General features: G+C 37.5%; 1 protein-coding gene across 4 annotated transcripts in view; it reads right to left on the bottom strand.

Moving 5' to 3' along the window:
• Ctnna2 (catenin alpha 2) overlaps positions 1-16,501 on the bottom strand; it is a 983,267-nt gene that overhangs the window by 93,498 nt on the left and 873,268 nt on the right. For all 4 annotated transcript variants that reach the window (XM_071601249.1, XM_027943787.3, XM_027943788.2 and 1 more), the window contains 2 exons: positions 10,086-10,178; positions 9,326-9,482 (listed from right to left, as the gene is read on the bottom strand). In XM_071601249.1, coding sequence (XP_071457350.1) covers positions 9,326-9,482; positions 10,086-10,178 — 250 coding nt within the window. The remainder of the gene's footprint in view (positions 1-9,325; positions 9,483-10,085; positions 10,179-16,501) is intronic.

Here is a 16,501-nt window from a genome sequence, read left to right as displayed (position 1 = left end):
TGTGGGGAGCATACATACACATTTATATGGCTTTATATCACTCAGAACTTAATAGCCAATCTAAAATTAACTCAACAACTATCATGAGTCCTCACCTTGCATATATCAGTGCATGCCTAATAACACTAAAATGGTACTTAAAGGGCATACTTTATAATTACAATAGTAGTTGTAAAACCTGAGCATCAGCCAGAAGGCTTGCAGCATCACACAGACTGCTCTGTGCTACTTTTGGGATATCTGATTCAGTAGCTCTGATGTGGGGCCCAAGACAGAGTTTCTGTGAAGTTCCCAGTGATGTTAATGCTGCTACTTTGGGGATGAGACTTTCATTGCCACTGATATAAAGAATAGCTAGCCCTTTCTTTGTTTCAAAGATTGAGACTTTTTGCCCAGAGGGTCTTGTAGGAGTTGTTGTGGTAGCCAACATCAAGTAATCTGACCTAGTAGAATCCTTTCTAAACTTGAACCGAGTGAAGCTTTGATTACATGTTTGTTTCTCTCTCTCTCTCTCTCTCTCTCTCTCTCTCTCTCTCTCTCTCTCTCTTTATGACAGAAAGATTTAAGGGATGGGACAGAATAAATATCACCCAGTATTTTAAAGTCATGTCATATAGCAGGTATATGTAATGGGAAAATTCATGAGGTGAAGATCACAGAGTTCCCTCACAATTAAAATCCAATCCAATCTTGTGGCTGATTGCATCAGATTTCAGTCAAGGCAAGCATCTCTCTCATCTCCTGTCATTACCCAACGAAGATAACATGTAGGAGAAGGAGCAGTTTCATTCTCTACTGGCATAGAGAAAACACCTGATCTCACAGTCTAACAAGGGAACAATGTTTTATCTACCATGTATGTAATTATGTCCTTTGAACAGCACAATTCTAAAAAAAAAATGTTTAAAAGGCCTAGTATTCTGCTGGGCGTGGTGGTGCATGCTTATAGTTCCAGCAACTCCAGAGGCAGGAAGGAACATTGCAAATTCTCAGTAAATTAGTGAGACCATGTCTCAAATAAAATATAAAAAATAAAAGGGCTGGGTGTGGTTCAGTGATAGAAGGCCTCTGGGTTCAATCCCCAGTACCACTGAAATGAAACGAAAACAAAAACAAAAATTAAAAAAAAAGAAGAAAGAAAAAGTTTGGTATTCTATGTAAAAAAAAGAAAAGCACTTTAAGCTGAAAACACCCCCCCCACACACACACACCTCCCCCAAATTAATGTTAAAATTCTAAATATAAATTTAAATATTTTATTTTTTTCTCTTCTAATTTATGTTTGAAATTAAAGAACTAGAGAATGTAGAAATCAGAGATGTATAATGGTCTGAGTGATGAATTCATACTGTACGAGATCTGGTACTAATAGGTAAGGACTTTGGCAGGTGATGAGGTTATGAAGACAGAACTCTCATGAACAGGATTAGTGTCTTTATAAAAGAGACCCTAGAGACCTCCTTCACCCCTTCAAGTCACATAAGGTTACTGAAAAGTCTGTAAGGAAGCAGGGTTTCACAGGCACCTCTATCTTGGACCTTCAGCCTTCAGAATTGTGAGAAGTACATTTTGTTGTTTATAAGCAACCTCATTTATGATATTTTTATAGCCATATGAATAGATTTAGACACAAACACACATGCTTTAAGTAGTTAAACAGAACAAGTTTACCAATGGTCCTCAGTAATAGGATAATCTTTAAAAATTATAATTGCTAAATACAGTGAATAGTTAGAGAATTAAATGAATTATTACATTATTATATATCTAAGAAGTTTCCAGGACTAGTTCTGAGTTTAAAGTTCTCAAAGAAAGAGAGTTGAAAAGGGACCTAGCAAACCCTAGGGATCCCTCCCACTTTCATTAAATCCAGCACTCAGAGGGAATATTTGTTCATTTGGAAATTGGTTAGAAAATTGGAAGGTATAATTTGCTTTTCATAAATATTCCATTGTAACCTTATACAATTTGATTTTCTCACCCATTGTAAGTTTCTGATTTCTATATTCTCTAGTTCTTTAATTTCAAATATAAATTAAATTAGAAAAACAACAAAGTATTTAAATCCAAGTATCCAGCTTTCTTAAACTCAAAAAAAGTGATACTTTCAAAAGACTGATAATTTTCTGAGTCGAACAAACCAAAAAAACAAAAACAAAAAACAAACAACAAACAAACAAAACAACCACACACACACACACACACACACACACAGAGTTGTGAAAATATAGATTTAAGAAGTTTTTACTTTTATTAAGGAACTTCTAAAAACTATCCTTTCATGAGATTTTGGATTAGAACAGATGAACTCACCTCAAAAGGAAACCTGAGGAAAATGTTCACTCAACTAAAACGTGGCAAAGGATTTTACATACAAAAAAAATTGAAATAAGCCTCTTCTACTGCCCTGCTGGATTCCTTGAGACAATTATACTGTGCCCTGGCCCCTGGAAGGGAGCAGCTGGAAAGGGCTTCCTGCCTAAACCTCGCACCTGGGTGCCCTCTTCTCTGAATAACACCTTCCTCTAAGAATAGAATAGACATAGCCACTGCTTTTCTGTGCATTTTTTTAAAAAGATAGTATTTTGGAATCGAATGTAAAACAGTGAGGACTCTGTTAATTATATCAGTTATTAATCTCTCTGGACTTAATAATAATTCTAAAAATTTGAAGAAGCGCACTCATGTCCCACTATATTAAGATTAATTGGTAGGGCTTAAAAACAACAACTATTCCCCCAAATGGAAATATACATCTACTTTAATTAAAAGACAAGAAAAAAATGAGCTTTTATTTGGAGAAAAACCAGCATAGGCCGAAAGTCCATGGTAACAAAAACATTTTTTAATCAGCTCAATCAACTAATTTGTTAAGTGGTTAGACAAGTTAGTGATTTCTTGTGAATAAAATATTAACCTTATTAACTTTACTAATTGAATAATTTTTATTGGTTCTTTTAAATATGCATGACAATAGGGGTTCATTTTGACATAATTTAAAAGCATGGAATATAATTTTCTAATTCAGTCCCCAGCTCTTCTCCTTTCCCTTTACTCCTTCCTCTCCCTGTTCTCTTCCCTCTATTTTAGTGATATTTCTGCTATTTCTTTGTAGTTTATTTTTTTTTAAATTAGTGTCTGTGGATATATAATGGTGAGATTCAGTATGGTGTATTCATATATACACATAGGAAAGTTAGGTCAGATTTATTCCAGTGTCTTTCTCTAGTCCCTCCCTCCTCCTTTCCCTTTATTCCAATTTGTCTACTCCACTGATCTTATATTCTTTTTTATTTATCCCTCCCCCCTCTTATTTTGGATTACTTTCTGCATAGCAGAGAAAACTTTTGACCTTCGATTTTTGGGGCCTGGCTTATTTCACTTTACGTGATAGTCTCCAGTTCTATCCATCTACCAGCAAATGTCATAAAGTCATTTTTATTTATGGCTAAGTAATAACTCCATTGTGTATATACAACACATTTGCTTTATCTGTTGAAAGGCACCAAGGTTGGCTATATATGTTGGCTATTGTGAAGTGATGTGGTTGCATCACTGTAGTTTGTTGATTTTAAGTCCTTTGGATATATTCCCAAGGGTGGGATAGCTGGGTTATATGGTGGTTCCATTCCAAGTTTTCTGAGGAATATCCATACTGCTTTTCACAGTGGTTGCACCAATTTCCAGTCCCACCGGCAATGCATGAGTGTACCTCTTCTCCTACATCCTTGCTAACATTTATTGTTGCTTGTATTCTTGATAATTTCCATTTTTACTGGAGTGAGATGAAATTTCAATGTAGTTTTAATTTGTATTTCTCTAATTGCTACAGATATTGAACATCTTTCATATATTTGTTGATAATTTGTATTTCTTCTTTTTGAGAAGTGTCTGTTCAGTTACTTGGCCAATTTATTGATTAGGTTTTTATTATTATGTTTTATGTTTTTTGAGTTCTTTGTATGTCCTGGATATGAATGCCCTATTTGAGGTGGCAGGGGGTAAGGATTTTCTCACACACTTTGGCTTTTCTCTTCACACTCAATTGTTTCCTTTGCTGTGAAGAAGCTTTTTAATTTGATGCCACCACACTCATTGATTTTTTTATTTTACTTCTTGTATTTCAGGAGTCTAATTAAGAAAGTAAGTTCCTGAACCAACACTGTAAAGGGTATATATGATAAACCCAAGGTGAACATTATTCTGAATGGAGAAAAACTGAAAGCACTTCCTTTAAAAACAGGAACAGGACAAGGATGCCCACTTTCACCACTCCTATTCAATACAGTCCTTGAAACTCTGGCCAGAGCAACCAGGCAAGGGAAGGAAATTAAAGGGAGATAAACAGGAAAAGAACCCAAATTATTCCTGTTTGCTGACAACATGATCCTATATTTAGAAGACCCAAAAAACTCCCCTAGAAAACTTTTAGAACTCATAAATGAATTCAGGAAAATAGCAGGGCACAAGATCATCACCCATCAATCAATTGTATTCCTAATCTCCAATGATGAATCTGCTGAAAATGAAATTAGGAAAGCTATCCTGTTCACAATAACTTCAAAACAAAACAAAGCAAAAAAAAAAAAAAAAACTTGGGAATCAGTCATTTAATAAAAGATGTGAAGACTATACATATTTTATATATATAATTAAAGAAATTAAATTAAAGAAGAACTTACAAGATAAAAATACCTCCCATGTTCTTGGATAGGCAAAATTAATATTGTCAAAGTGACCATACTACCAAAAGCACTATACAGATACAATGCAATTCCCATCAAAATTCCAATGACATTCATAGAAGGAGAAAAAGCTATAAGTTATAAGAAGTTAAAAGTTATAAGATTCATTTTGAAAAATAAAGAGACCCAGAATAGTCAAAGCAATCCTTAGCAAGCAAAGCAAAGCAGGAGGCATCCCAATACCAGATCTCAAATTATACTACAGAGCTATAGTAATAAAAACATAGTATTGGCACCAAAATAAACATGAAGACCAATGAAATAGAATAGAAGACACAGACAAAAATGCCAAAAACATATACTGACTAATTTTTCAAGTCAATTTATTCTTTTGAAATATTAGGATAGTATACTTAGGATTTCCCAAGCTTCCCCAATTACAGGTCCCCTTTTATTGAAAAACAAGTAATAGTTCTCTTATGAGAGTTGTTATATTAATGGATGATATACATGTAAAAGCCAATAGGGTTGAGAATACTTTAAAATAAATTGCATTTTGGTCACCAAAGCATTAACATTGTATTTGAAAAATAGCCAGAACTGTTCATATAGACATGAAATCTTTGGTCAGAAGACTATGCTTACTGTATATATGGACTCTTAGAGTGTATGAGATAACTTCTGCACCCTCAGATCAGTGTGTTTCTAAACAGGACTGGGTATATATGTATATAATTTTTTTTAATCAAGAAGGGCAATGAATTATTTGAAGGCAAAATCTATTCTTGATTCATATTTTCATTCCTCAAAGCATTGTACAGATAGCAGATAATCAAGGAAAAGATATTGGATAAACATGTCCATTAAAAAGGAGCAATTGGGGCTGGGGATGTGGCTCAAGCGATAGCGCGCTCGCCTGGCATGCATGCGGGCCGGGTTCGATCCTCAGCACCACATACAAACAAAGATGTTGTGTCGCCGGGGGGAAAAAACTACTAAAAAATAAATATTAAAAAATTTTCTCTCTCTCTCTCTCTCTCTCTCTCTCTCTCTCTCTCTCTCTCTCTCTCTTAAAAGAGAAAAAAAGGAGCAATCCAGCAGGCATGGTGGTGCACACCTGTAACAGCAATTTGGAAGACTAAAGCAGGAGGACTGCAAGTTCAAGCAAACCTCAGCAACTTATAGAGGCTCCGAAGGAACCTAGCAAGACCCTGTGTCAAATAAAATAGAAATGGCTGGTAATGTGGCTTAGTGGTTAAGCGTCTATGGGGAGGGAGGGAGGAGCAATCCATTTCACATTTTTATTCTAAGGTATTTTGAAGAAGAATAATTCCTCCTAAAGTAAGGAGATAGAGGAATGCTATTCCAAAAAGAAAAGAAAAAAAAGTGAAGGTAGTAATAAACTCAATATAATTCTAGAGATTACATTGCTAGGAAAAACTGCCAGGCACATGCGATGGTGCATTCTAATATCAAGCAAGGGGCACAAACATGTCATAAAATATTTGACTGCAACATATTTTGTAATAAATGTCCTTGGATTTTTGCAACCTTTTGAAAATATGTTATTTTAAAAAAAATTTTAATTAATCAATGATGACCAAACTACCTGATTTTTATAATGCACAAAGCTCCCATTTCTAAATTCTAAACTAAAGTCACTGTGTGAATTTTTTAAAGAAAAACAAATTCAAGATCCTAAAGAAAAAAATAAATGGAAAAACAGAACAAAACAAAACAAATCTTGGATATTATGGGATTGAGTTAAGGGTTTTTTCAAATCTTAGATTTCTATAATTTTGTGAGCCAAACCCAAGAATTAAACTGTCACATGGCTAATGCCAAGGTGCTCATTTTAAAACACTATTAAAAAATGTAGCTTTTGCCCAGTAGGAAAGGTTTAAATGTTCTAATGCAGCTATTTCACATTTTTATGAGCCCAGGCCACACTGAAAATTGGTTCTGCTCTTGTAATGTTAATAGCTAGCATCATTGCTCCCAAATTTGTTGCATTTCAGCTGAACAAATTAAACACTCAGATACACAAGTTCAGGTAGCCTTAAGAAAGAAGAAAAGAAAGAAAACAACTATAGTCTTTAAAAAAATTTTTTTTTCGTATTTTTTAAAATAGAGTTTCAGGCTGAAATAGATAGTCCCCAAGAAGAAACTGATACATACAATTCCATTCATGTCGTTCCAAAATACCATCTCCTAGGCCAAACTTGCAATATACTGATGCAAAATGTTTGGTTCTATCTCAAAGATCAGAGGAAAAACACTTTCCCAACTATTTGGCTGTGTCCACAGCCTAGCAACAGAAAGAGTGGGTTGTGTCATTTTTTTAATTTTTTTGCCAGGCTGTATCTGTAGAAAGGTGCCCACTGCCTGATTGTCAACTCTGAAGGCATGCCCCAGCAGGCCCTGCCAACCTGGCTCCCTGACAGCATCTGTTCATGGCCTGCCATGGCATTTGTACAACTAGGGTTGGACCACAAGGGTGTTATCTGCCAGAGCCAAAGCTGTTCTTGTTGCTGGTAATAATGAGATGCACAAAGGAACGCCAGGGAGAAAGGTGACAGAGGCAGGGCTTGGGAGAAGGAAATTAAGAAAAGCTTTGCAGTATTCAAAAAGCCTGAGATAAGGCCTGCTCACATTGCTTCTCCTTACCTCACCCCCCCCCCAAGAAATTTTTGTACATGTTGAAGAAAAAGAGAAGTTGGGAAAGTTTTAAGTTTCCAAATGATCCCTCTCTGAATAAAAGGTAATGTATGGATATTATCTATGTATTTGTACTTTGAAGGGGACTCAGAGGAAGATTTCCAGGAGCTATCAGGCTGGCTATGTGAGGTTTGAGGTTGGGTGGGGAGCCTGCCAGCCACCAACTGGGGACCCTGCAGTCACCTTCATAAATAATGAGTAGACACTAGAAGAAGACTTAGTATCGGTAGCTAACTTTCTATTCCCTAGCACCTGAATCCTCAACATATCTACATAAACAATTTCTAAGCACTTTACGAGAAAAGTATTTGGGGGGCATTTTTTACAGTATGAGGGCTCAGCCGTTAGCAAAGCAAAAACTCAAGGAATGGTAACATGTGGAGTTCTTTTTTTTTTTTTAACCAGCCAACCCCTAGATAGGGGGATATTTAAATGAAGAGCTGCTTTGACAAGTCATCAAAAACCAAGCACCTTGGGAAGAAAAAACAAGACAGGTTTCTGAACAAGATTAGAAATCAGAATGAGAATACCAGAGGTGGGAGAAGGGATCTGAAGTGAAAGTAGAAAGTACCAAGGGAAAGAAATTTCCATTCTAATCTTAACTTATAGAGAACCGTGTAGTTTCTGAAAAAAAGTGATCAAGATTCAATACCATCTCTGCCAAGTTACTTCCCCTTTCATTGGCTTCATTTTTTCAAAGGAAGACTTAGTATACGAATATCTATATTAGAATTTTGGTGAGAATTAAAGCATATAGCAAATTACAGACCCGATGCACGTGGTAGCTCATTTTTTTTCCTCATCTTGTTCTCCATCAGTGAAAACTTGGCTTTTGGATAATCAGATCTATAGATTCAACTACACTGCTCTCAGACAAGCCCCCCAAACAAGTGTCTAATATAATTCATTGTCTGTTTCTTCATGAAAAGGAAAGATGGCAAATAGGAAAAGTACCCAAACATGGAAGCCTCCTTCCAGAAATCTTTCTGCATGGCTGTAGTCAGAGGTCCCTTAGGCCTGGCTCCTACCAGCAGTGACGTGTCTTGTGCTGAGGAGCTAGGTAGGAGTGAGCTCTACAAACCTGTCAGCAGAACCAACACCTGGCCAATGTGAGTTTTCAAGGGTCACCTGGTTCTTTTAATGCCTCATGATAACTCCTGTTTCTAGTCACCTCCTCCCCACAATGAACTGGTGTGTGCAAAAAAAAAAAAAAAAAAAAAAAAAAAAAGGCCCCTTTGCTGGTTGGTAACCTGATCTTGAACAGCAAGATGAGTCCCATTAAAAGTCAAATTGACTTCATAGTTATTCAAATCTGCTAGCACCCTGGCAGTCTGGCTTCACTGCAAAGAAGAAAGTTACAATTACAGTGATGACTAGTTCCCTTTCCTTTTACTCATTTCCTTATGCAACCTAACAGATGCTCAGAGCCTTGATGGCTTTCCTGTGCCTTCTAGTGGCTTAATTCTGTTCCTGATATTTCTACCTGACTCGTCACAGACCTTCCCTTATTGGAAAAATGACCCACTTAAGATAGCCAAATTGGAATAACTGATTGCCCGTGTTTAAGACATAGACCACATAGGCCAATCTGATACTCTGTAACCTTTTTTAACACGATGATTCAGATGTACCCCCAAATCCCTCCTGCTTAAAAACCAAAAGGGAATCTAAACCTCTTTAAATAATATGTTCAGGCTCTGACATCTTTATCAGAAAGTTGTGTTTTTCCCCCTCTGATGACTTGACTCAGTATCTAGAAATAAAAATTTTCAAGAGGGTGTTATAATCACATTTGCAGAGATGATCCATTGCTCAAAGGGCCAAGGAGAGCACTTGAATCACAAGACCCATGACATCTGTGAGATATTTCTTATCTCATCCTGTTCCCTCTTCCAGCTGCCTGGTAAGGTGCCTGCGATTACCTGAGACAGACAGGAAGTCATCCACCGAGGTGATGTCATCCACAGCCTCAGTTAGCACTCGCACCTGCTTCTCCCACTGGTCTTTGAAGACGTCCATGTTATCCTGAGCAACTTTGCTCTGTGGCCGGGCAGCCAGTGTGAGAGCAGCATTGATGACCTATTTGTTAGAAACAATCCAGGGACATGATGACCACATTCCTCCAAGAGGGGAGCAAGCAGGTGAAAGACCATATTGAAACATTGTGCTCTGCACATTCTACAGATACATGGGTTGTCCGTGTTCAGGACAATGCCAAACACAAAAGATACAGTAGGTTATCAACTACCATTCTTTTTTGTTTTGCTTCTTCTTTTTAAGATACAGTAATTAGCCTCAGGTTTCAAGAGGAATTTACTGGACAAGTTCCTATTTATTTAATGCAGATAAGTAGGAAATATAACTCTTCCTTTCTGCCTGTGCAAGTTTATAATTTACTTGTTGAGACAAGGTAAATAGATAGTGAGCATTTAAATAATGAGCCAAAACAAACAGAATAAGTCAATATGAGTAGAAAAGACAATAATTGCCACAATAATACATGGAATAGTAAGAAGTTCTTTTTAAGAAAGGCAGAACTTTAAAGAGCCCATGATTGGTGGGTAACATAATCCAGTTAGAAGAAATTTAGGCAAGGACAGAAGGGATATGAGGGTTTGAGTGTAGGGAGTCCTGAGTATCAGGTCATTGACTGACTTACAAGATAAAATATTGGAGGCTTACCTGAGGACACAGGCTATCAATCTGTGTGGCTGCCATTCGGACTAATTTCACCCCTTCCTCGTTGTTGGAGATGGAACAGGCCAAATTGGCAACCTGCATTGAAGAGGACTCAAGTGAAAAATCACATTGGGCCAACAGAAAGCATACTGTTGTATAACCTTTCACCTTCTCTGGGAAAAGGTCATTCTTGGGAGAATCCTATAACCAATATGATAAAGGAACCCTTCTGTGTTTATCCAAATATTACTTCCTCATATGCTAGTTTAGGCATTTCTGCCCCCAAAACCCAGACACTTAAAAACAAATTTTTCCTTCAAGATTTGCAAGCACAACATAATGATATATTTTAAATGAGTTTGTTTGAACTATTGTTTGTTTTTGTTTTTTTTTTCCTATGGACTGCCCTGATCTGCCTACACTTTCTTGGACCTCCTAAGATTCACCATGAAATACAGAATCCTATGATCCAGGCCACATCAGTACTTAACTCTGACCAGTAAGAGAAATGCTACAGGCAATAGTTTGGATTTTGAGACTCATTGTAAGCTGAAAAATTCAAGTGGTCTGCCCACAGGAACCCAGACCTGCCTGAAGATGCTAGGCTATCAGCGACCTCTCAAATGCCTTCAGGAATAGACGAGAGAGATGTATAGAAAAGGCTGGTGTGACTCAGTAGGCAATGGTGGAATACAAGGCATATTAGAACGTGCAAGTCTACAATCAAGGCATTAAAATTTTGATTTTTCCAAAATGCTACACAAGCCAAAACAGCAGAATTAAATTCAAAGTTCTCAGGCCAGGCAGTTCAATTTAAGTTATTCCTTCTTATCAAGGGTCAAGCATTGTTATTACAAGGTCAGATTGATAGGTTAAGGTCAACAGCAGGCAAAACTGCCATCAGAGCACTGATCAGTTCCATCAGGATGGTTTTCAAGAGGACAGGAGATTGAGGGTTAGAAAGGTCAAAGGAGAGGAGAAGGTCATCGAGGGCTATGGTCAGTAGGACAAATAAAACAAGTGATTAGAAGAGACAGAATCCTCTGGAGCCTCTGAGCCATCTGTCCTTGGTATCCTACTCACCTCTATCCTCCAGAACCAGGCGGCTGAGAGCTGCCTTGATGCCCTTAGAGATGAAAATGTGCTACACATGTGCATAATTCCTAATGTGAAATAAACCACAAGTGCCCAGTGCAGACAAGTGGGGGATCTCAGAACTAGCAATCCAGGTTCTACCACTAAGCAGCTGTGTGATTACTTTGTATTCAGTTTGCTCATCAGTAGCATGAAGTGTGGACAGTGATACCAGGAATACTTTCAAAGGTTACTTCAATAAGTCACTAGTGTAAGAATCCCTTTCTGAAGGTTTTAAGAAAGATGAAGGATACATTATGTCTATTACCGTGAAAATAGGTAGTAGGAGAAATCACAGTTTAAATGAGTTACAACATCATCATGTCATTTCTTACAATATGTGGTGTACCTTTGATCTTCAGATAATTTTCACTATTATACTTAGTTTTCAAAACAAATACTAGAAAAGACAAATATGCCTTGTCATACTCATTCACAGGAAAGGATACTAAATGCCCACAGGCATAAAACTTTCTAAAAGCCCAGCAGGGACAATAACACATAGCTCTTTAACTTCCATTTTCTTTTGCTACCTCAGATTTTCTCCATTCTGCATTTTGATTAACCTTTGTTATATTTGTATTCTATATTTACATAATTTTACATTCCAAGTGCCTGATTCAGTATATGACAATGAATAAGTAGTCTATAAATGTTCATTGAATGAATGAAAGAATAACTTATTGAGTAGAACTTCATGTGGTGATTTGGCATGCACCATAGATGCTCAAAAATAAAGTGGAGCTAAACCTTAATCTGACTAGAAAAATTTTCAATTTATCTTCTAGCAAATGTTTACCAATGCTATAGTGTTCAACCATGGTTTCTACATTCTGGTCCTTAGTGAGTCCAGAATGCAATATCCCCCTGTCTATAGTAGCAGGATAAAAAAATAAAATCAGAATAATGTAGACAAATTTTCATAAAGTTATATCTTTCTAATGTAAAGTTCTGTCTTTTAATCTTCAACTAAATTCTTCCTACGTCTGCTCTTGAACAACCTTTTTCATTACGTGAAATGATGATTTTAGATGAAGGCTTTGTTTGCCCTTTACCATAGTTGCTTGGTGTGAGAGAGACTTGAGATCACACTTTTGAAAGTAGAAGACAATTTAAAAAGATTGTGGCACAACAACATGAAAACATAAAATGTCCCAGGAACCAGATCATGGGTTAATATTTTCTTGCATCCCTGTAAGAAAAGCAAGAACAAACTAACACTGTCAAGGAAATAATGGCTCTGGAGGTAGCATTCCAGAACATAGCTTCACATCCATGCTGGCTCTGGGTCACTTGGTGGAGATCGACCCAGGGGACCTAGGGCTGAGAAGAGCTGGAATCTTATACATGAGAAAGTCAACCAGTAACATCCACATGGCGACAATAAATTTTTCTTTGTGTGTCTTCTGAAATGTTTTCTCATCCTTTGTTTAAACAAACCGTTTTCTGGCTCAGGTCTAACATGGGAACCTCATTACCCATAGAATCTTAGTAGGGAGGACAGAGGTAGCAGGCTGTGGCAAAAGTAAGGAGCTGGCAACTCTGAGTAATCCTCCAATTAATTATTCTATTTAATTTTCCTGCTCCACAAATCCTACAGTCTGGCAACCTTCACTGTGCAATGTATTCCTACTGTTTAATTCCACTTAAAATCAGAATTTCATTTACGTTGCATTGTGTTCTGAAACATTCTGAAAATATTTTCAATGTGATGTTAAAGATTTCAGTATCTCCGAAGGCAGTCTTGCTTATTTTAAATTGGTCATGGACTCGATCCAGATCCCTACCTTCCTGATTTTCTTTTGGCTTGCTTTTCTGTCCTCACTGAAACTACTGGCATCTTGGTAACTCTGAACATGGGTCTAGGTATTTTGATTCCCACAGTTTTGTCAATTATCTTTTTTTTTTTTCTTTTTTGGTACCAGGGATTGAACTCAGGGACACTCAATTACTGAGCCACACCCCCAGCCCTATTTTGTATATTTTTATTTAGAGACAGGGTCTCATTGAGTTGCTTAGCACTTCAGTTTTGCTGAGGCTGGCTTTGAACTTGCAATTCTCCTGTCTCAGCCTCCTGAGAGGTTGGGATTACAGGCATGCACCACTTTGCCCAGTTTCAATGATCTATTGTTTAATTACAACTCTAATATTATTCTAATATTATGATATCAGAAACTCTTTGGTAAAGTACCCTATTTTTCAATTTTTTTTTAAGAGAGAGAGAGAGAGAGAGAGAGACTTTTTAATATTTATTTTTTAGTTATCGGCGGACACAACATCCTTGTTTGTATGTGGTGCTGAGGATCGAACCTGGGCAGCACACCTGCCAGGCGAACGCGCTACCGCTTGAGCCACATCCCCAGGCCCAAGTATCCTATTTTTCAAAGCACAGTTTTTTCTTTTCTTTCTTCTTTTTTGGCGGGGATGATGGGTACCAGTGATTGAACTCAGGGGCACTCAACCACAGATCCACATCCCCAGCCCTATTTTTTATTTTTTTATTTAGAGACAGGGTGTCACTGAGTTGCTCAGCACCTCATCATTGCTGAAGCTGGATTTGAACTCAGGATCCTTCTGTCTCAGCCTCCTGTGAGGCTGGGATTACAGGCGTGCACCACCATGGTGCCAGGCCAAAGCACAGTATTTTCTACTCTAATACCCATTCAACATGGTGAAGGAGGTGGTGGGGGGAGGGAATGGAGGAAATTGTGGGCTAGAATCATAAACATTTAAAATGATCAATAGGAATAAAAAAGAAGACCATAGGCCACTAATAGGTTACGATCCAAGACACTGAGCAATGTGATTGAATCTGTTAGAATTTTGGAACTGGCTCAAGTCAACCAACATTTATGGGACATGCACGTCCAGCTGGCTCTGGCCTTTACTTTCTCCAGTCTTGAATTATTTGCAACTTCACTGAGACAACAAGAGTTATTGGCCTTCCTGGAAGCTTAGGAAACAATAAAGTCTATCATCAGGTATTAAATTTTGGTCTATTTAAATTGATTTGGGGTTTCTGAAAGTTGAATAGGCCATGAGTATAGGTGGCCTATTGTATTAACCACCCCCTGCCCTCAGCAATCTAACTATAAAAGGAAGCTCTTTTCCATAACTTTCGAGAGCATAATGGATTTGGGGAAGTAAAAGGCAAAAGGACTAGGCCAGTCTTCCATCTCTGACATAGTGCCTTAAGAACAAATTATCTTGGGGAAAAGGAGAGAGCTTAGACGCCATCACTAAATTGTGTGCTGCCTACACCAAGAACTTTAAGAGTTTAAAAAAAGAAGAGATCAGTGCCCCTGGGTGGGAATCATTACCCATATCACAGACAGGTAAGATGTCCATCTCGTAATATTTCTTTTCTGATTGCCTGAGTAACAACTTTCGGGCTGCTCAATGATTATGTTTTTTTTTTTTCCTCCTCTTCTGGGGCACAGTGTGTAAGAAAGCGAAGAGTGAGGCAAATAATAATATTAGCAGAATTAGTCAGAAAATAAATCAGCAAGGACAGCTGATGCTGATTCTTGTAAGAAAACAGCTTGCTTCATGAACTGAATTTGTATTGCAATTGGCATCCACTCCCTACCCCTTTAATGAGCACCTTAGTTGACCAAAATCAGAGTGGCAATATTCTTGGGAGACTGATGAGACAGTGAAGTTGACAAAAATCAAAATAAAAAATGTGAAGCTTTCATAAAATATACACTGTGACCATATAAAATGCAAGATTTCTTTTTTTAATCTTTTTTTTTGTGTGTGTGCTGGGGAATGAACCTAGGACCTCATGCTAAGCAAACTGAGTTATAATCCCAGCCCACACAAGATGCTTTTTATTCACGAAAACACCCCGCACAGCTCACAGTTCCAGATGAAGTATGCATTATGTCTGTGCCACTCAGTTGTGTGTGGACACTGCCACGGAAATCAATTCCATCTCAAAAATACCACCCAGTCTTATTTGAACACTTACAAGAAAAGTCAAAATGCTTGGAAGATTGAACTTTAATTAGACATTAAAAAACCTCTGGTAATAAAGTATTTAGGCTTGTAGCTGCAAAGTGATATGAGGTACATCAGAAAGATGAGAACATTTTCTCCTTTTCTGGCCCTGGAAATCAAATTTCACTTTTTAATATTCGCCATTCTGTTCAATTCCAAACACAGAACATATTCAGTGCATTCAACCCCCAAATGCTGTATCATTTCATTAATTTTTACAACTTCAGGTATCATATTGGTATTTTAAGAAGAACACACTATTGAAATAAAAGAGAATAGCAATTCGGAGGTCCATAAAGTACTTGCTCCTTGTGTTAATATTTCATCATCATCATAAATTTGAAGATAAAATGAGCTTATTTACTATTAAAAGGGAATTACTTGAATTTACAGCCACCAGCCACGTGGCTGCATAAAACCACAGAGAAAAAGGAAGATGGTACAAATTCCATGCCAGCTGCTATTCTCTATAACTGCAAAGGGTGCTAGGTTGCAATCTGAAGCTTTATTCTCTTACCTGGGCTAACACAATCTGCACCCAGGAAGGAATTAACATATACCTGCCTACTGTGTCTAGAACTCAAGGTTCTTTCAGAACATGGCTCCCGCATTACAGATGGAGTTTGATGACTTAGTAAGATATGGCTAATACACCTTCCTGAAATATCTGGGAGGCAAGACAGAAACATCCCATGTTAGACATGGGAACTGGCTCTAAGAGGGATGGGCTTCCATAACTTGGACATAAGAGCATACTAAGTGCCACCTTTGAAACTTGCTTTGAGGAGAGGCATGTCTGGTTGCTATGGAGACTGTCCTAGGAAAGTGTCCCCTTTTGTCAAGGTATTAAGGAATCCTTTTTAAAAGGAGCTGCCTCACACTGGCATAACTGCTAGTAACAGAGGTTCTGAAAGATGGAGAGGAGACTTCTACGCAAAGGATTACTTGACCAGAGAATGATGGCTCAGTGTTATATTTGCAACTGAGCACACAATGAGGACATTTGGGGGATAGGGGGAAAAGAGAAACCCCTTTTGCTCTTGCTTCTATTTCAAGCGGCCCCTCTGAAGCATCTGATCCTCTTCATCACTCTATAAACTTAAATGTCTTAATCATATAATTGCTAAGAGCCTGTTCTGTTATTCTTGTCAGTCGAGTGAGACGCTTTGCATCTCTGAGCCTAAATTTCCTCAATAATAAAATATAAAATAGTAACAGCATCTGCCTTATAAAGTTGTTACAGGGTTGAAGTGGGAAATGGATAGAGAAGTTAACCCACCACC

The sequence above is a fragment of the Marmota flaviventris genome, chromosome 14 (assembly GCF_047511675.1).
Source record: "Marmota flaviventris isolate mMarFla1 chromosome 14, mMarFla1.hap1, whole genome shotgun sequence".
Lineage (NCBI taxonomy): Eukaryota > Metazoa > Chordata > Mammalia > Rodentia > Sciuridae > Marmota > Marmota flaviventris.
This window is presented reverse-complemented; position numbering and strand designations above follow the sequence as displayed.